This window comes from Cucurbita moschata, unplaced genomic scaffold (assembly GCF_002738365.1).
Source record: "Cucurbita moschata cultivar Rifu unplaced genomic scaffold, Cmos_1.0 Cmo_Scf00035, whole genome shotgun sequence".
Classification (NCBI taxonomy): domain Eukaryota; kingdom Viridiplantae; phylum Streptophyta; class Magnoliopsida; order Cucurbitales; family Cucurbitaceae; genus Cucurbita; species Cucurbita moschata.
Window position 1 is genome coordinate 510,680 of NW_019268551.1, and position 21,435 is coordinate 532,114.

The 21,435-nt window shown below is 37.0% G+C and overlaps 3 protein-coding genes across 11 annotated transcripts; all 3 read left to right on the plus strand.

Moving 5' to 3' along the window:
• The first annotated feature begins 187 nt into the window (after window positions 1-187).
• LOC111431188 (ATP-dependent Clp protease proteolytic subunit 4, chloroplastic-like) lies at window positions 188-4,191 on the plus strand. Its single transcript, XM_023067747.1, has 2 exons — window positions 188-732; window positions 3,413-4,191. The coding sequence occupies exons 1-2, from the start codon at window positions 191-193 to the stop codon at window positions 3,894-3,896; spliced, it is 1,026 nt and encodes a 341-aa protein (XP_022923515.1). The 5' UTR covers window positions 188-190; the 3' UTR covers window positions 3,897-4,191.
• Window positions 4,192-6,837: 2,646 nt separating this feature from the next.
• LOC111430970 lies at window positions 6,838-14,059 on the plus strand. 9 transcript variants are annotated; one of them, XM_023067435.1, is made up of 13 exons: window positions 6,838-7,182; window positions 7,988-8,221; window positions 9,469-9,521; window positions 9,805-9,942; window positions 10,134-10,182; window positions 10,260-10,312; window positions 10,694-11,370; window positions 11,873-11,916; window positions 12,026-12,071; window positions 12,936-12,984; window positions 13,153-13,281; window positions 13,503-13,622; window positions 13,717-14,059. In XM_023067435.1, exons 1-13 carry the CDS (start codon window positions 6,976-6,978, stop codon window positions 13,718-13,720), a joined length of 1,803 nt encoding a protein of 600 aa, XP_022923203.1. In that variant the 5' UTR covers window positions 6,838-6,975; the 3' UTR covers window positions 13,721-14,059. The 9 variants fall into 9 exon arrangements, with proteins under 9 accessions (XP_022923203.1, XP_022923208.1, XP_022923209.1 ...); XM_023067438.1 differs by adding an exon at window positions 7,843-7,892 and having other exon boundaries at window positions 7,152-7,182; window positions 13,503-14,059; XM_023067440.1 differs by lacking the exon at window positions 7,988-8,221 and having other exon boundaries at window positions 6,838-7,045; window positions 7,130-7,182; window positions 13,503-14,059.
• A 1,160-nt stretch (window positions 14,060-15,219) lies between these two features.
• LOC111431058 (replication protein A 70 kDa DNA-binding subunit A-like) lies at window positions 15,220-18,450 on the plus strand. The gene is made up of 2 exons (XM_023067566.1): window positions 15,220-15,732; window positions 15,955-18,450. The coding sequence occupies exons 1-2, from the start codon at window positions 15,437-15,439 to the stop codon at window positions 18,158-18,160; spliced, it is 2,502 nt and encodes an 833-aa protein (XP_022923334.1). The 5' UTR covers window positions 15,220-15,436; the 3' UTR covers window positions 18,161-18,450.
• Window positions 18,451-21,435: the final 2,985 nt, after the last annotated feature.

Sequence of the window (21,435 nt, forward strand, 5' to 3'; positions counted from 1 at the left end):
ATATACATATATATATATATATATATATATATATAAAATAAAAAAAATAAAAAATGGTAAAAATATCAAGAAAATATGGGAAATAGTAATAATAATAATTTAATTTTTGTAAAAATGAAAATCTATTAATATTGATATTTTATAGATAAAATTGAGTTAAGAATTTGGGGCAAAAGTGCTATTTTGATAAATGCATGGGTGGGTTATTAAAATTGCGAAATTTCCCCAAATTTTTGTATTTCTGTATTTCTCACCCAACCAAATCCCCAAACTCATCGTCTATCAGCTTCTTCCTGGTTTCAGAGCTGAAGCAGAGCAGTGCTGCAAATCCATGGAGCTTCTTTCACGCTGTTCTACTCTGATTCCTCATGCCTCCTCTCTCGGCCTTCTCAATTCTCATGGAAAACCGTCAAATTTCTATCCAAAGCTCAAATCCAGTCTCTCTTTTCCTTCGGCTTCATCCGTTCTCAAAACAACCGCTCGTAAGCCCTCGAGAACCCTAGCTACGTCCTGTTCTGTTCATATGACGGGTCCACAAACGCCGGATGCCGCTCAGAGAGGCGCCGAGACTGACGCCATGGGACTGCTTCTCAGGGAGAGGATTGTCTTCTTGGGGAACAGCATCGATGATTTTGTGGCTGATGCTATTATCAGTCAGCTTTTGCTCTTGGATGCGCAGGACTCTACTAAAGATATCAGACTTTTCATTAATTCCTCTGGCGGCTCTCTCAGGTATTCACGAGGTGATTTTTTGTGCATAATGTAGTTGGTGAAGTATGGAATACGAAATTCGGGCTCATTTCTGTTCTTTCCAAACGATTTAGTTAATTTTATTTCTAGGAATATTCGATTTATGCCTAACTTTCATATGCTTTCCTTACCGCGCCGAATGCAAGAGTTAGCCTACGTTACTTGATCTCTGCCTCTCGCAATTTCTATATAGTTTTCTTCATCTGCATCACAAACTTTTAGCCTACGAATGGGGGCATTCATTCCGGTGATGAATCACTGAAAATTTAGGACTCGTTGTAGATCAATGAAATTGGAATGGAAAATTATTTTTAATATATAGCGGTACTCATGTTATGCACCTAGCTATCAATAGAAATGCTTATGAATGATGAAAGTTATATAAACATCCAACATGGAAAATATTCATAAAAGAAAATTAAATTAGAAAGAACCGTGCATGAGTGTTTGTCTACCTTGTTACGTGGAACTTTGCTGGTCCTCTTATTTCTTTGGGTGGCTTGAGAATTTGAAATGTAAGGACTAGAAACACCGCCTTCCTCTCAAAGTGGATGCTTGCGTGAAGAGAAACCCTTTAGAAGAGGCTTAATCAAGTAAATATGCGATTGGCAATCTTTGGTGGAACTTTAGGTTCTAGAGTTGACATTGATAAAATATGAGATTTCTTTTATCAGTGTCCTTTTAAAGAATGGCAATGGTCGTAGGACATTAATGAAATCTGCCAATTTCCAGCTGAATAGTAAAGAAGGCTGGTTAGATAAACCCTTTTTCTTTGGTTTGGGGAGGAGAAGTCTCGGTTCTTCCTTTGGGATATGGCATACAAGAGCCTAAACACTTGTGACATGACTTACAAGAACCTTTCCATGGCTTTATCTCCTTCGCTTACCCTGCATATCTAATGAAGAAATATTGGACTATCTTTTTACTCAATTAGCAACATGTTGCACAAAAGGTTTACATGTGATTCTATGATGAACCCCATTTTTTCTTTTTTTCTTTTCTTTTTGGATAGGAATCAATTTCACGGACCTAATGAAATGATACAAATAGGTAAACCATCCAAAGAGATTGCAACAGATTTCTGGAGTTGGATGAGAGAATTTAAGAGGTAGCTATTAAAAGGAACCATATTTTTACACCAACAAAGAGCTATATGAAACAATAGGCTTCTAGGACTTTAAGTGTAGAGTTTCTTTGTCTAAAAAATCCTCGAGTTCAATCCATTCCAAATCTTCCAAATAACCGGCCTCACAATGAATGACCAAATGATATTCTCTGTCGACTTGATGGATGATCCATCAGATGCAAATTTAGCCAATCAAGAGTTTCAAGGACTAATTTCCTAAATCAGTACTCCTTTGAGATAGGCGCTAACACTCCTCCTAAGTGATTAAGCATGTTGGCCAAATCAAAATTCTTTCCTACAATTAAACATCCCGGTTTCTTGTTCTTCTTTGACATTCTCAGTGGCAGATGATAAAAAATAGAGGTGGTGGAAGTTGAAGATACCAAAGGTTCCCTAACTACTAAAGTATTGTAGTGATTCTTCTATTGTCGTCTCTCCCCTTTCCTTTGTGGCATCTTTTGAATGACATGCTAGGGTCTTGATAGAGGTTAAGTGTATTAACCCACTGAATTCAGAATATACGTTTTCAAAACATCTACATATTATGATTCTGTTTGTATCAAGTTTTACTTTGCTCTGGATAACTCTTGGTTTCTTCATTTAATGTGTTTATATCTAGAGACAAGTGTATTCATCTACTCGACTTTTCTACATGAATGGGACGGGCCTTTATGTACATTAGGAAATCTTCTAGAGTAATTTAACTTAGAATTCTGTGGCTTATGAATGACCTTTTCATGATCCTCTCTTTGCATCTTTGATGTGCAACTACTTACTAATGGTAAATCTATCATTCACCACCAAATCAGCTTTTTTCAAAATGTATATTGATATGTAACTACATAAGGATGCTCGTGGGAGGTGTAAGCAGAAGAAATTATGTACTCTACCTAGCCCATTTGTCAGAAAAGGTTATGTTTAATAAGTTCCACATCTATTAATCCTCATTTCGGTTAACGAACACACCTTTCTAACTTTGTCATAATCCAAACCCAGTCTCCCAGTTGTGTACCGAACAGATTCCTTTTCAGCCTAACGTCCCCCAAGTTCGGACTTCTTTCAAGCAATCAAACCAGTTATCTTCCTAGATTGAGATCCTAAGCCCATTCCCTATCGTATTAAGCAAACCATTTCGGACAAACCTGTACATCTAGCAAGAACAGGCCAGGGGCAGAAGGAAGACTAGGATACGTGGTTTCATTTGTTTTGCGAGTTCCAGGACTTCAAATTTTAGAAGTAGGAGTGTTATATAATCATACTTGTGAGTATAAAAATTCTTGTCATTATTTATTTGAAGCTGGAAATATCGATTATTAGGCGTTTTTACTATATATGTTTGTTTTTCCCTCTTCTGTCTTGGAAATTTAGGTTTAGGAGGACGTTCAACTTTCGATGAGTGGCACCTGATCTCATCCATTTTTGCATCATATTCATTATCATTCTGAAAGTCGATAGTCTTCTTAGTTAATATTTTCGTGTTTGGTTGTATTACATTACCCTTGCCTGATTTCCTTCTATTAATGTTGTTTTCATTAGTGCAACCATGGCTATCTACGATGTCGTACAGCTCGTGAGGGCCGATGTCTCTACTATTGCACTAGGCATTGCAGCCTCAACAGCTTCCATAATCCTCGGCGGTGGCACTAAAGGAAAGCGTCTCGCAATGCCTAATGCACGTATTATGGTTCATCAACCTCTTGGAGGGGCGAGTGGGCAAGCAATAGACGTGGAAATTCAAGCACGTGAAATCATGCATAACAAGAACAACATTACAAGAATCATCTCCGAGTTCACTGGTCATCCATTCGAAAAGGTCCAAAAAGATATCGATAGGGATCGTTATATGTCCCCCATAGAGGCTGTAGAATATGGATTGATCGATGGAGTGATCGACAAGGACAGCATTATACCTCTCGTGCCAGTGCCAGAACGAGTGAAGGCAAGTTTAAATTATATAGAAATTAGCAAAGATCCCAAAAAATTCTTGTCACCAGATGTCCCCGACGACGAGATATACTAGTTTCAAGCGTTTCAATGTACCGTTTTCTAGGCTTTCGATTTATATGATTCACTTGTAGAATCCTATGTGTGAGCAAAGTCATGGTAAGCGGAAACCAGAAATATGCTGGAACTTGCTGAGCTCATCACCGTCGTCTCTACTTACCAGAAGTTAAAAAGGTATTGGGAATTTGGACTCTTTTTCTATCTATGACATTATCAAATGAGCATTCTTGAGAAAGGAAAACTTAGCATTGAATCATATTTTGTATTGGCAGTGTATATTTGTTGATTGATTCATGAATATCGTCATTTTTTTTAATCGTCATTTGGAGATACGGTGATTTAATCCTCTTATCTCTTAATCGAAGATATTTGTCTCAACCAATTTAATTATGTTTAGGTTCTTGACATCTTGATCGAAGAAATATATCTTAATTAATTTAATTTTGTTTTACTTTGTAGCAGCCTAAGCCTACCGTGAATAAATATTGTCCGTTTTGGCTCGTTACGTATCTCTGTCAGCCTCATGGTTATAAAATACGTCTATTAGGGAGAGGTTTTCACACCCTTATAAGGAATGTTTCGTTCCCCTCTCCGACCAATGTGAGATCTCTCAATCCACCTCTCTTGGGGGCTTAGCGTTTGTTGGCACATTGTTTGGTGTCATTTTTAACAGTCTAAGCTCGCAGTTAACAAATATTATCCACTTTGACTTTACTTTCCTTCGACCTCTTTACTTAGACTTCAGTGAAGGGGTGGTTAGGTTTAAGTCTGACGAGAATAATATTCTACAACGAGCAATTCATTTATTTTCAAACTTACCCATTTAGTATCTATTATTTGATTGACTAATCCTTTCTAGTCAAACGTTTTGGCAATTCCTGAAGCGGGATGAATCAAAATAATTTTAAATCAGTACTCTTGATTTGTTTCATCCTTTGCTGTAATAATATCTCGGGGTTTGCAACGATAACTTGCTATATCCACTATACGACAGACACATTTTAAAATCGTGAGGCTAACGACTGTACGTAACGGGCCAAAACAGATAATATCTGCTAGCGATAGAGTTTGGTAGCATTAAAATCCTTACCTTTTGGCTCAGAAACTTTAGTTTGACTATTCCATCGATTCAAACCCTCGATTCCTCGACCTTATTACATAAACTCACAAACAAAACTTTTTTTTCCAAATTAATTTGAATTATAAACATACATATAAATTTACAATATCAAATTGATTACTTCAACACTCTTCTCATCTCCACTTCTGACTAATTATTTAAAAAAAAAAAAAAAAAATTCTGACTAATTATTTTAAAATAAAAAAAAATATAAAATTTACAATTTATTTAAACAGTTATAAATTATTGAAAATCTTGGGACAATTTAATAATAAAATAAATTTAAATTTATTATTATTTTGAAACAATTAATTTAATAGAAGTCAATAATTGTACATAATTAAACGTCTCATTTCAAATAAAATGACAAATTTGATCTTTTACAAATTATTAATATTTTATGTGTGAGAGAGTTGCTTAATCAATCACGTCTAACACGTCAACATTTTTTATTTTAATAATGACGAAATAGACCCTTTCTTTTATATATATATATATCAAATAAAACGTTACATTTTCAATTTAGTTTATTAATAGTATTTATTTTAAAAAAATTAAATAAAATATGAGTATACTTTAAGTTATTAATAAAATTTAGAAACTAAATAAATACAAATAATTTAACGTTAAAAATTAAATTAATAGCACGGAGCTCATAACGATAATCCAAACGCTTAGCTCCACCTTCCTTAGCTCCACCTTCCTTATGATAGATAAATTAATTTAATTTTTAATCTTAAATTATTTGTATTTATTTAGTTTATAAATTTTTATTAAATATTAAAAAAATGTTAAATTTTCAATAATGTAAATAATGACTTAAAATTATATTTTCATATTTTATTTATTTATTTTAAATAAAATACAATTAATAAACTAAATTGAAAATCTAACGTTTTATTTGATATATATAAAAATCAAATTATATTGAAAATTAATTTAATTGTTAACGTTAAATTATTTGTATTTATTTAGTTTCTAAATTTTTATTAAATATTAAAAAAAAGTTAAATTTTGAATAATGTAAATAATGACTTAAAATTATATTTTCATATTTTATTTATTTATTTTTAAAATAAAATACAATTAATAAACTAAATTTAAAGTCTAATTATAAAATTAAATTTTAGATTGAATATATCAACTAATTTTTTTTTTTTTTTTTTTTAATATATATGATTTTTTTTAGTTCAACGACATTTGGAGCGGGAGAAAAATATGACATAATGAGCATTTTTCCCGTGAGAATGAAATTTGACATCAAATACGTGAAAGTATGACTTATTTGTTATCGTCAGCCCGTACGTGAAAGTATGTTTCTGTCACTAACACCAAAACGTGTTGTACCTATCGTCAACAAATAATATGACACGTGAGTAAAAAATAAGTACTTAAATGAACCGAGACCACGTCTAAATTAGAGTAATTAGGAGGGTAGGATGACATAATGAACATTTTTTCACGGGGTGAATGAAATTTGACATATTTTCTCACGTTAAAGCTGTAAAACCCCTTGTTACCGTCAACGAACATGTGAAAGTACGTTTTTTTCCTTAGTTTCAAACCTGTTGTACATATCTCTCATACTCACCTTCTTTCTCGATTCGTTCTCATTGAGAACGAGAGGATGAGACACGGAGAAAATAACACGACACCCAAGTAAATGAAGGTATATAAATGAACGCAGACCACGTTCAATTTTGATGTTAATATAAATATTATTAATTAATTTTTAAAAATGTTTTATGTTATTAATAATTTTGTACAATTATTTTTTATAATATTATTATTGAATAAATATTTTAATTTAACTGAAGTTATTCAAAACTTGCCGCCATGCTTCAGCTCAAGAAACTGTTCACTTTAGGGGAAACGAAGAACAAGATTTCCTTCATCCGGAGGAGCAACAAAGCGATGTTGAAAATTTCTGTAAAGAATTCATTAACAATGGAACAGATGAAACCTCAATCAATGGATGGATGTGAAGAATCCGAACGAGAAACCGCGTAATTCGCTCGTTGATCGAACAGGTCGGCTTCTTTCAGGTCAGAAACTCGAAAGGCCTTCTCTACTGCAGCATACGCTAAATCATGAAAGCGCCATTTCAACGGCTTCATATTTGATTATAGAGACAGTTGCTATTGGCCATTTTCATGTCGCCGTCACGATCTGGCTCTATCTCGTAAGTATTTTTTAATTTATTCATTATACTTTTAGGTTATTTTATTGTATTGATTGAATAAGTCCTCTTTGCTTGTTTGATTGAGGACTTAAATATTGGACATACCTTTTCAATTACAACGACGTCCAATAGGGAAGAAATTGTTTCTTATACTCTATGTAAAACGACAGATTATGACATGGGAATCTCCAACAAAACCCAATACTAATGGATGCTTCAAATCTTTTGAAATCACATCTATGTGCCTACTATTTGCTGGGGATTTTGAATGAGCAATAATATATCCCTCTGCAGCATCCTCAAATACACACATTTTGATTACGTCTGTTGTTAGTTCTAAAAAGTTATTACCGGCCTAGCTGCTTGTGATATTGCTTGGACGGTGTTTTGGGGTTTGGTTGTCAACTCTCAAATCATATGAAGTCAATGGTTGTGGTTTGACAGTATTGGGGTAGTTCATATGTCCTTATCACTATTGTGGTGATATATTTAATCATAATTTTTGGTTGAACAAATGCTCCCTTTCGGGTTTGTGATATTCTTATATAGTTATTAGTGCCCACCGGCTTGAAGGGCTTCCATTTATTCTTCTGGGTAGAAAGAGTTCAAACATCTTGAGTAGAATGATTATTTCTTACTATATGTGCAAGAATTCGACAGAAGTTCTGGGGTTCTGAAAAGATCAAACAGAGTAGGCTGCTCAATTTGAGGTTTTTTTTGTGTATGTTTCTATTTTGTTGAATTTGGGGATTTCAAAGGATAGCCTGAGCATATGATCCTTTTCAAATCCTGTATTTATATGTAGAATTTAGGCCTCTTTTTGTCTCGAAAAGATCCAAAGATTATCATAAAAATGGAAGGAAGGGGTGTATCAGAATTATATAGAAATGCAAGTGAGGAGCTATTTCTTAAATCTTGGGGGGAAAACTCAATCGGAATGTCAACACCAACCATGGAGATGATGGGATTTAAGAATCTTTCTCAGAGCTTCCGTACAGATAGTGAGGAACTTTTCAAAAGCTGGCTAACAAATGGAGAGGCAAGCAGCTCTATTATCTATTTGGCTTTGTTTACTTGTCGTTGAAAATAAAGATAAAACTTTAATCTGTTCATGAATTGCTGAAACTGTCTGTAGTTTGCCCTGTTCACACTTTTAAACAAAGTTGCAAAGAAAATCAACCTCATTGGCGAATGCCTTATATCACCGTATCTCCTTCCTGGTGCATTGTGTGTGAATCTAGTAATGAGTCCCCGTGCAATTTATTCATGCATTTCCCATTTTCTTTTTGGTTTTAGCTTATATTTTGGATGGTTTGGTTGGTCTTTGCCTTTCCCCAACAACACCTCTGATCTCCTTGCTTCTATTTTGTTGGGTCATCCTTTTCATGGTACTAAGAAGGTCATTTGGCTTGCCATCAGTAGTGCTTTTTTCGGCACACTTCGGGGCACAAGGAATGGTCGTTTATGAAACTTGTTCTATTGCTTTCCTCTGGTGGAAGAATAAGTCCTCTTTTGCTCATTAAAGCTTTTCTTATTTAATCTTCAATTGAAGTGTGTTTTTTGTAATTCACCTCTAGGCATTTGGAGTTTTTACTCCTCTATTTCATCTATCAATGGAGTTGTTTCTCTTTCAAGCAAAGAAAAGAATTTTGTTATCAAGATTGGACTTCACTGTTTACAACCACTTTTTTGATTTTGATCCTTATTTTGCAGATGCTTTAACATTTTTGTGTAGAGCTGCTGAGTGTTAGTAAAAGCATAAATTAGATCTTTCAACACCTTCACTTTTTTTAATTTCTTCAGTAACTAGACAACATCAGATACTCTGGTGGGCATGGATGACCAACCCTTGATTTTCAAAATCATATTTGTGATGTTTCCTGTGTCAGAAAAACCAAAATGATCTATTAGGTTATTGATTCTTAATGTGACTTCATGGTCATACTTCCTAGTGTGATGGAAATACATCTGATGTAACTTAGAAAAAAAATCTGCACAGATCATTACTTTCTTTAGGCATGATGATTCTGATGTAAAATTGTTCTTCAATCAAAGAAATATACCACTGTCTCCAGAAAATTCACTGAAATTTATTTGGATAACATGGATAAGCTATGCAATTGTTTGAGTAAGAAAAACATTATACGTTCAACATTGTTAAGTATGACACACTAACATTTCTCTATCTTTTCATTATACAGATAGATTTATTTTCTTGACTTAAGTTAAATCATTCATATTCTGAAAACTTGTATGAATATTTTGCTGATCTATTTCTTTTTTCAGAACGTCAACAACTCATCTGGTTCGGCTTATCGCATTCGACAAGCATCAAGAAGGTTGGTATGTCAAATTAGTACACCTATAAAATGCTTATGAGGTGAATATGTCTGATGTCTTGTTTTGATTATGATCGGTTCTCCACTTTTTAACCAAACATCAGTAGCGGTAATTAATTTTATTTGGATGCTTGGTAGGTTGCAAATAAGATAAAAGCAGAAACATCTGTTTTGTTTCTAAGGATATAAATATTATCAATTCTTCCATCTTTTTATTTTGTATAATTATTCTTTATGTTATTTATTTATTTATTATTATTATTATTATTTTTTTTTTTTGCAGGATTTCCTCTGAGATTGTTGACCTGTCTAGTCCTCAGTATGTGGGAAAACATCAAAAGAGAATAAGCAATGATATTTTACGTCCACAAAGTGCCTCTGTGGCTGATGATGTCTCAGGAGTTAATCAACAAGTGTTCAGGTTTGCTCTTCAATTTTTTGAACCTCCGCTCTTATGCTATTGGTAATATTTCAATGGAATTTGCTTGTTCCCCAAATTCTTTGAGCATGAAAATTAGCTTACATTTTAAAAGGTGAATAGAACATAAAGGTTTTGGCATCTCTCCTTTGTTGGATGATTTATAAGTGTTTGACTTTTTGAACTTCTTCCAGGAATATTGTTGAAGGAGAAGTGCAAGGTAGTAACCTATATCTTGCTAAGGTTTGTTAATCTTCTCTTCAAAACTTAAGGCCAATAAAGCACATCACAACCTTTTAATATCTCACGTTTTTTTGCAGGCATGGTTCCATAGTTCTCAACCTATGACAAGAAGTCGATCATCCGAGCTAAGGTAATCATAGTGTGGACCAGTCTTCCACCATGATGATAATTGAAATTTTTTATAAAAGAATGTTTTGCCATTTTTAATAATCTTATATGTCATCTTTTAAGAACTCGTGAAGCTAAATTTTCAGATTATTTCAAGTTTTTTCCCCTTAACATGGAACTTGCTTTCAGAATCCAAATTGAAATTGTAGAAATTTCGAATTTCTGCTGATTATTTATTGCAGCCTTCCTTCTCTAACGTCATTCACTGTGGTATTGATGATCCCAAATCTATGTCATTGATATTCCCTTCTATCGAAACTTGATTTCTATTGTAAAATGTCAATTACGTGGCTGAACTTATACTTGTCTGTTTTTCAATGCCTTATTTATTAATGATATCTAGGAGGAGGTACGCTGCAATGCAAAGCAATCAAAGCTCATTTGGTATCCAGTCCATTTATGACTTGTCAGGGCATGCAATGAAATTAGATGTTGCATACTCGCAGGGTTTCAATGACCTTTCTACTTGTGAGGTTCCAAACCAGCCTGTAACGTTTGCATCCCCATCCAATTCATCGGCATCGACATTCAATGCATCTACCATGTATGATGTAGATAAAATTTCTTCAGTTGTAAACATGCTAAAGGACACAATAGAACGGAAGAAGCTAAATAATCAGATTGATAAAGAGGCACTGGAGGATAGTTCAAACGCACATTTTTGTGCTCAAGAAACTATTGGCCACTCTAGTTTCAATAGAAGCAGTAACAATTATTTACATCAAACACCAAACTATCTTCTGGAAGTCTCTCCTGTTCAAGTCAAGGATAATAGAATTTTGGAAACGGTTGGGCTATCAACAGATATTGATTTCAAAGCTTTTGTAAATCCTGTAAACCCCGTAAATCCCGTACAGTCAGGCAGAGTTTCTCAAGAGCCTTCTCAAAGTGAATCTTCTGCTGCAGCAGCAGTAGTTTCATCCGGGTTTGAGGCATATGATGGTCCTAGCAACTCAAATCAAACTCATAGCAACAGTGAGAGCTCAAGGAAACAAATTGAAAATGGATCTCGATCAAAAGGTAGCCAATCTGTCCAATGATATATTTGTCGTGTTATTCTGTCGTTGGTGATTTCTACTCTGACCTTGTTGGCCTTGTGCATGGATGCATATCTAGTGATAATTTTGGATTTTTCCTACCTCATTCTAGTGGTTAGGAAAGTTCTTGATTTCCGGATAGCAACATTTTTGACGCCCATATAATTGTTCACGGCGTCATATGTGGTTGTCATCAGAAAACTTTTTTAATTGTAGTGGAGTTATGTATGTTTCAAATCGTAAGTGAATGGAAAATTTCCTAAACTTAGGTTACTTATGGATCCATCAATTATTTTCTCCCATGTCACCAACAAGACTGTAGGCTGCATTTGTAGAGGCCTCATAAATTTGAGTCAAGTCGCTTGACCACATTGACTAGTACACTGCGGAAACACATCCATTTGTTTCTACTATTTCAATTAACAAGTTTTTTTTTTTTCCCCCTTCCTTTTATGTAATTCAACTTTCATTCTATGGAACTGCAGATTTCAGAGAAAGAATAATAGACAACTTGAAAGATGATAGAAAGGTACGCTCTTTTTCAACATGGTACAAACCTTTCAAATTATGCTATTTTTGCTACAAGCTTATAGTCAGAATAAGCTTCTTTTGCTGTCTATTTTGGCATTTTATTGCAGAGGGGAAGTCTAGTCCGTAATGGGTCCGTAACATCAGCTGTTTCAGGTATCACTTATGTTTTAAACTACAATTTTATATACCTATGATTTTCGTGCTTCTGGGACATCCAATAAATTTGGAATGATACAAAGAAGACTGGCCTTGCACAAGGATATATCTACGCATTTCCTGTCATACGCCTCAGATGATGAACACATAATCACAAGTTTTTTTTTTTTTAATTGTATTTTAATAACCTAACTCCCATCAAGAACTTTTATTGAGAACATGAAAGAATAGACAAGAACATACAAAAACACACACACACACACAACTCACGCTAGAGGAACCCCAACCTACAAACAGGGCTTTCGGTCCAAAAAGATAATACTTAACTGATAATTACAAAAGGAATTAGAGGCCACTACCACGAGGGAGTATTAATCTAATATTTTTCCAAATGACTCGGTTTTACTATGTACGGAGGCTATATTTCTTCTAGTCATGGAATTTGAACATTCCATGCAACAATGTCGAAAAATATCGGCTGTGACTCAGTTTTTTCATGCCGAAGACTGATCAACCCTTCTAAATATCCTGTCATTTTTTGAAACCAAACACACCACAAGATTGTTAAAAAAACAAGCCTGCCACAAGATCACAAATGAATCCTAATGAATCATTCTAAATTAATTATATTCTGCTAGGGCTGGTGTAGTCTTATATTTAGTATCAGCTAGAGATGTTCTAGTACAATCACCTTCCAGGGAACAACTTGCTTGCAAAAAACATGGATTACTTCAAGAATGATAATATGCTCAACCTTTATTTCTCTAATTTTATTGTTGATTAATTTATTGGATGCTCTGAAGTTGTAATTGATTACCAATGTAAGCAAAATACTTCTTATAACCACTAAAATTCTGGCAGTGGACAAAGGGGATCCCACAAAAAAGCGCCGGGTGGAACGATCACGAAAGTATGTAGTCTCTCTCTCTCAATATGCATAAATTATGACCGCAAAAATTCAATTCTCGCAATTGATTAGATGCAAATTTTGTTTAGCACTCATCAGTTTGGGGAAAGTGACAGGCTTTTCTATTCTTGTATCGTATTTGTGTGCAAATCTAAGCTCTAAAGTGTGCAGAATGGCAGAGGCGAAGGAGAGAAATATGACACCAACTATTCCATCAGATATGCAATCAGTTCTGAAGCGGTGTGATACTCTTGAGAAGGAAGTGCGGTCACTGAAGCTCAATTTGTCCTTTATGAATAGGTAAAGCTTTATATATTATCACTGTTTAAAAAAAAAGCTTTATATATCATGATGACATTCCGTTTGCTGAAAGGAATGCTAACTGTTGAAATTCTCTCTGGTGGTTCTGACTTCCACAACATTTGCCAGATTCATTCTGGCTTCCATTGATCTCATCTCTTGCTTTTGATTTCTCTGAACTGTAAAGATTTTAAGGACCAAGTTCTTGATATTAAATACAGGAAGGATTCTGAGCAGACTAAGCAGATAGAGGATCTTCAAAAGCAGAATGAGGACTTGGCAGATGAAAAGGAACGCCTGCTTGAAGAGATTGAAAGGATTCTCTCAGAAACTGGCGGAATGTAAGTGTTATATTGAAGCTTTTATTGGACTGTGAGACCCTATACTGAAGTTATGTACAGGCATAGCTATAAGCTTATATTTAAATTGTTGCAGTTAAAAAACTCGTAGTTGGACCTTGGGTTGGGTCGATCGGTCTGCCTATGGTGAGCATCGGTTGGCTCGTCCCTTCTGCCGACGATGCGCTCCTAGCCTTAACTGGCCGGGTCGTGCTTCAGTGTAGGGCCCAACAGTTATGTGCATTAGTAGTTTTGGGACTTTATAACTTCTCATCTCTGTAACTCTTAGAAAGTTCACAAACAGATGGTTAATTGGTTGTTTGCTATTTGAGAGTTGAGAAATGTATGAATGTCCTGAACATTCGGTGACCATAGATAAGTACGGGCAGATTAGTGTAATTTGCTTCAATCTGTTGTGTTCAGTGTTTTCTGTTTGGCTTGTATCGGCGACAAGGCAACCATTTGTTAGTTCTTGAGACTGATAAGAACGAAATCAATAGAACATTTAAAGTACACAGATTCAAAGTATGAGATCTCACGTCAGTTGTGGAGGAGGAGAATGAAACATTATTTATAAGGATGTGGAAACCTCTTCTTAGCAGATACGTTTTAAAGACTTTGAGGGGAAGCTCGAAAGGGAAAGCTCAAAGAGAACAATATCTGCTAACGGTGGGCTTAGGCCGTTACAAATGGTATTAGAGCCGGACACCGGGCGATGTGTCAGCGAAGAGGCTGAGCTTCGAAGGAGGTGGACATGAGGTAGTGTGTCAGCAAGGATAATGAGTCCCAAAGGGGTGCGGATTGGGGGTCTCACATCGATTGGAGAAGGGAACGAGTGTCAATGAGAACGCTGGGCCTTAATGGGGGTGGATTGTGAGATCCTATATCGGTTGGGGAGGAGACCGAAACATTCTTTATTAGGGAGTGGAAACCTATCTTTAGCATACGTGTTTTAAAAACCTTGAGAGGAAGCTCAAAAGAGAAAGCACAAGACAATATCTACTAACGGTGGGCCTGAGTTGTTGCACAAACCAAAGCTCGTGAGCCAAAAGTATTTTTTAAACATAACTCATTCTATTAACGTACTCGGTAGTTTCTTTTCACCTTTGCTACCCATGTTTTTGTATATAATAAACTAATTGTAACCGTAACGTCGTATGACTACTATTCAGTAATGTCTTATGACTACTATTGAGTATTATCAAATCATCTAAAAATAATATGCATCTTATCGGTATAGGTAATAACTATCCATTTTTTAAGTCTTTCTTATCATAACCTCATATCCTATTGCTAATTTTTATTCAGATTTGATCTCGATTCATTCATGCTTCCTTCGTTTACTCAGATGTTACTTGTACACTAGCTCGTGAACCATAATCTAAACATAAAACCCGTCATCCATGATTATATAATAAGAACTAGGAGCTTAATCAAAGTTGGAATGGATAAAGATTAAATTAATTTTTTCTTTAAAAAGTTCTAATTTTAATTTTTAATGAAAACGTGAGAAGTTGAGCACGTGGGACGTGGAATCACTCTCGAGATGCGTATCGTGGAAGCTGAAGGAATATTCAATTGGAAATACTATAAAAGCCCATGTCCTTCGCCGCAGAAGATTTCGCGGTTTCCGTCGCAAATCCATGGCGCTTCCCCACTTCCTTCTTGGGGCTATATAAATTGCTGTAACTGATCCCCCCTCGTTCTCCCCCAATTATCTTCCATTCGGTTCATCATCTTCGGATTCAATTCCAATATCTCCGATTGAAGTCTCATTTTTAGAGAATGAATTGAAGTCTTCGTTAGGTGTTCTTGAAATGGTAGCATCAATGGCGCCTTTTAAGCTGACGGAAGGAGCCGTGATGGTGATATGCAAGAGAGAATCGTCGGCAGAGACGTTCCAGCCGGTTGTACAAGTAATTGACTTAAAATTGGTTAACACTACGCAACAATCGGGCAGCGAGAGGTATAGATTGTTGCTTTCTGATGGAACTCATTACCAGCAAGGAATGCTGGGCACTCAGCTCAATGGATTGGTTAAGTCCGGGAAGTTACAGAAAGGTTCCATCGTTCAATTGCGGCAGTATGTTTGTAATCCCGTTCAAGAACGCCTGTAAGTCTTCCTATAAACTGAATCATTAATTTCGATATTTGATTTCCGGGAACTGATTGAATGCATTCGATTTTGAAAGAAAATCCACATTTCTCTTTTATGTTCTGAACCAAACGAATCTAGTTAGATGATGGATGAACTCAACCCAATCATACAAAATACTTTAGGTCAATCTGGATATTATTCTACATGCTCTTTATGAATTGTTAAATTCAATCACAGAATTATAATCGTCATTGAGTTGGATGTGATAAAGGAAATGTGTGACTTTATTGGCGAGCCTGTTCCAGCAACAAGATCAGTATCAGCCGCATTTAGTGGAAACCCCCAATCCTCTATGGGGGCTTCATCCGGCAGCGGAATACTTGGTAATGTGAATGTATCTGGTGCGTCTTTTGAACAGCCTAAAGTGAATCAATCACAAGTACCGCATGTGGGATCTCATTTTAACACTCCTAATTCTTGGACAAGGTTTAACGGTTCATCTCCTGTAACTGGGTCGTATGGTGATCAGAAGATGGCATACCACAACAATGGATCAGATATTCCCAGGCCACCTCTAAATGCTTATGCTTATGCCCCTCCTCAGCCAATACATCAGCAGCCACCTTCGATGTACAGTAACAGGGGAGGACCGGTAGCAAAAAATGAAGCTCCCCCAAGGATAATGCCTATTACTGCTCTGAACCCTTACCAAGGAAGGTGGACAATAAAGGCTCGAGTTACTTCGAAAGGAGAACTTAGACACTACAATAATCCTCGTGGAGATGGGAAAGTGTTTTCATTTGATCTACTTGATGCATGCGGTGGAGAAATACGAGCAACATGCTTCAATACAGTAGCTGATCAGTTTTACAACCAGATTGAATCTGGTAAAGTATACTTCATTTCTAAAGGAAGCTTGAAACCTGCACAAAAGAACTATAACCATCTCAATAATGACTTTGAAATATTTCTTGAAAACACATCAACAATCCAAGCTTGCTTTGAGGATGACCAATCAATCCCCCATCAGCAGTTTCATTTCCATCACATTAGTGAGATTGAGGGCATGGGTAGCAACAGTGTTGTAGATGTAATTGGTGTTGTTTCTTCCATTAATCCTGCAACGTCTCTCATGAGAAAAAATGGTACCGAGACTCAGAAGAGATCCCTTCAGTTGAAAGATATGTCTGGCCGAAGCGTCGAATTGACTCTTTGGGGAAACTTTTGTCAAGCAGAAGGGCAAAAATTGCAAAACATGTGTGACTCAGGGTTGTTCCCAGTTTTGGCTGTGAAATCTGGTAGAGTGAGCGACTTCAATGGGAAGGCGGTGGGAACCATTTCAACAAGTCAGCTTTTCGTAGAGCCAGATTTCCCCGAGGCTCGTACATTAAGAGGGTGGTTCGAAAAGGAAGGAAGGAGTACTCCTTCTGTCTCCATATCCAGGGAAGTTGCTACCATGGGCAGGACAGATGTCCGTAAGACCATATCCCAAATAAAAGATGAGAGGTTAGGAACCTCTGAGAAGCCAGATTGGATCACTGTTAGTGCAACTGTTTCATTCGTTAAGGTTGATAATTTCTGTTACACAGCATGTCCTATCATGATCGGGGATCGTCAATGCAGCAAAAAGGTTACAAATAACGGAGATGGAAAATGGAGATGCGACCGGTGTGATCAGTCTGTCGACGAATGTGACTACAGGTACATATTGCAGCTGCAAATACAGGATCATACTGGCTTAACTTGGGTGACTGCATTTCAAGAAGGCGGTGAGGAGATCATGGGCTTACCTGCAAAAAGATTGTATTATTTGAAGTACGAAGAACAAGATGATGAAAAATTTGCAGAAATCATCCGTAAGGTTCTTTTTACAAAATTTATTATGAAGTTGAAAGTAAAGGAAGAGACTTTTAGTGATGAACAGAGAGTGAAATCAACTGTCATGAAGGCAGAAAGCATTAACTTTTCGACCGAGTCCAGGTTTCTTCTAGATTTGATGGAAAAGCTCAGGGCAGGGAACACCATACAAAATCCTGGAGTTTTTCGCCCCGGATTGGAGAATATAGGTGGTGGACAGTTCGTGTCGCCCATTCGAAATAGTACCAATAATGTTGGCAGAGAATATGGTACACCGAACCGAGGTGTTCAGTATGGGGACCATCACAACAGTTCTTGGCCTACTCCATCCACACTGCATAACTCGCGCACGTACTGCAACAGCTGTGGGGGATCGGGTCACAGCTCAATGAACTGTCCGAGTATCATCAGCAGCCCTGCACCATCTGTTGGAGGAGGGATGTACTTAAATCGAGTTTCAGGCTCGTCTGGTCGTGACTCTGGTGAATGCTTCAAATGCCATCAAACCGGGCACTGGGCTAGGGATTGCCCTGGTTTGGCCACTTTCCCTCCAGCTTATGGTAACAGTGGCTTCACGGCTAGGTGATGATCAGGTAAGCTTCTATCTTTTTTTTCCTTTCATTAGAAGAGATGTTGTTTTCTTGTACAGCTTTTGCTTGGAAACTGTGTTTTGGATCTTAAGATAATCTGTAAGCATAGTTCCCTTGTGTTGATGGCTGCGTTTATATTTTGATAAGTTATCTTTGTAACACTATTTTAGTTTTCTTTTTTATGTAAATTTGTCTCAGTTTCCCTTTGGTATATAGTTTAGTCGCAGTGTATTTCATTCTTTGATCAAATAATAGTAGTTTGGGACAGGTTTTCTTGTTTGCTTTATGCAGTTTTATCAAGAGCTTAATTCATGAACGGTTGTTTACTTTATGCTGAGTCAAGCAATTTGCTTATCAAAGTTCTAGGTACGATTCCACGTCGATTTGGAGAGGGAATTGCTTGACAAAGTTCTAGGTACGATTCCACGTCGATTTGGAGAGGGAAAAAGATCCTACATTTGTTGGAGAGGGAAAGAGATCTTACATTTGTTGGAGAGGGAAAGAGATCCTACATTCTTTACAAGGGTGTGGAAACCGAAACCTTTCTCCAGAGAGGGCATAAGGGTGTGGAAACCGAAACCTTTCTCCAGAGAGGGCATAAGGGTGTGGGGTGGGGAAACATAAACCTCTCTCCAAAGAAGGGAATGAAACAACATTGTTTACAAGGGTGTGGAAACAAAAGGGTGTGGGGTGGGGAAACATAAACCTCTCTCCAAAGAAGGGAATGAAACAACATTGTTTACAAGGGTGTGGAAACAAAAACTTCTCTCCACGTAGAGGAGGAACGAAACATTATTTATAAAAGTGTAGAAACCGGGAATGAAATGAAATTGAAATATTCTTTATAAGAGAGTAAACCTGAGAATGAAACATTCTTGGAAACCGGAACGAAACATCCTAAGGAGGGGAATGAAACATTCTTTATAAGGGTGTCTGGGAGAGGAACGAAACATTCTTTATGAGAGAGGGGAACAAAACCTCTCTCCAAATGCGCGCTTTTAAAATCGGGAGGTTGACCGCTATACGCAACAGATCACGATTGACTGCCGATTGACTGCAACAGATCACCATTGACTGCCGATTGACTGCGACAGATCACGATTGACTGCGACAGATCACGATTGACTGCAACAGATCACGATTGACTGCAACAGATCACGATTGACTGCAACAGATCACGATTGACTGCAACAGATCACGATTGACTGTCGATTGACTGCCGATTGACTGCAACAGATCACGATTGACTGCCGATTGACTGCAACAGATCACGATTGACTGCCGATTGACTGCAACAGATCACGATTGACTGCCGATTGACTGCCGATTGACTGCAACAGATCACGATTGACTGCCGATTGACTGCCGATTGACTGCAACAGATCACGATTGACTGCGATAAGTAGCAGATCACGATTGACTGCAACAGATCACGATTGACTGCAACAGATCACGATTGACTGCGATACGTAGCAGATCACTCACGATTGACTGCGATACGTAGCAGATCACTCACGATTGACTGCGATACGTAGCAGATCACTCACGATTGACTGCGATACGTAGCAGATCACTCACGATTGACTACTACGATACGTAACAGATCACGATTGACTACTGAGATACGCAACAGATCACGATTGACTGCATTGACTGCGATACAGATCACGATTGACTGCGATACGTAGCAGATCACTCACGATTGACTACTACGATACGTAACAGATCACGATTGACTACTGAGATACGTAACAGATCACGATTGACTACTGAGATACGTAACAGATCACGATTGACTGCATTGACTGCGATACAGATCACGATTGACTGCGATACGTAGCAGATCACTCACGATTGACTGCGATACGTAGCAGATCACTCACAAGACTGCGATACGTAGCAGATCACTCACGATTGACTGCGATACGTAGCAGATCACTCACGATTGACTACTACGATACGTAACAGATCACGATTGACTACTGCGATACGTAACAGATCACTCACGATTGACTACTACGATACGTAACATATCACGATTGACTACTGAGATACGTAACAGATCACGATTGACTGCATTGACTGCGATACGATCACGATTGACTGCGATACGTAACATATCACTCACAATTGACTGCGATACGTAACAGATCACTCACGATTGTCTGCGATACGTAACAGATCACATACGATCACGATTGACTGCGATACGTAACAGATCACGTTTGACTACGATACATAACAGATCACGATTGACTGCGATACGTAACAGATCACGTTTGACTACGATACATAACAGATCACGTTTGACTACGATACATAACAGATCACGATTGACTGCGATACGTAACATCGATACATAACAGATCATGATTGATTGCGATACTGCGATCTGCGATACGTAACAGATCACGTTTGACTACGATACATAACAGATCACGATTGACTGCGATACGTAACAGATCACGATTGACTGCGATACGTAACTTATCACGATTGACTGCAATACTGCGATCTGCGATACGTAACAGATCACGATTGACTGCGATACTGCGACATCATAATTGACTGTAACAGATCACGATTGACTTCGATTCACTCCACGATTGACTGCGATACGTAACAGATCACGATTGACTGCGATACGTTCACGATTGACTGCGATAGATCACGATTGCTGCTAACAAAATCGGGAGGTTGACTACAATATGTAACAGATCACGATTGACCGCGGGAGGTTGACTACAATATGTAACAGATCACGATTGACCGCGGGAGGTTGACTGCAATATGTAACAGATCACGATTGACCGCAATCGAGAGGTTGACTGCGATATGTAACAGATCAAAATTGGGAGGTTGACTGCGATATGTAACAGATCAAAATTGGGAGGTTGACTGCGATATGTAACAGATCACGATTGACCGAGGTTGACTGCGATATGTAACAGATCACGATTGACCGCGATACGTAACAAAATCGGGAGGTTGACCGCAATACGTAACATATCACGATTGACCGCGATACGTAACATATCAAAGCAATCAATATCGACTAGTGGTAGATTTATGTTGTTACATATATATAATTAATAATTAATTACCTGGTGACATTTAGCTTCTACTTTAATAAAATAAAAAATTAAAAAAAATAATAATAATAATAATTCTCAAACTTGGAAATACCAATATTGAAAGAGCTATTACCAGGATCCTTTCGTCAGATCATAATGGATTATAATAATGGTCCGTTCGTAATCGCCAGAATGCA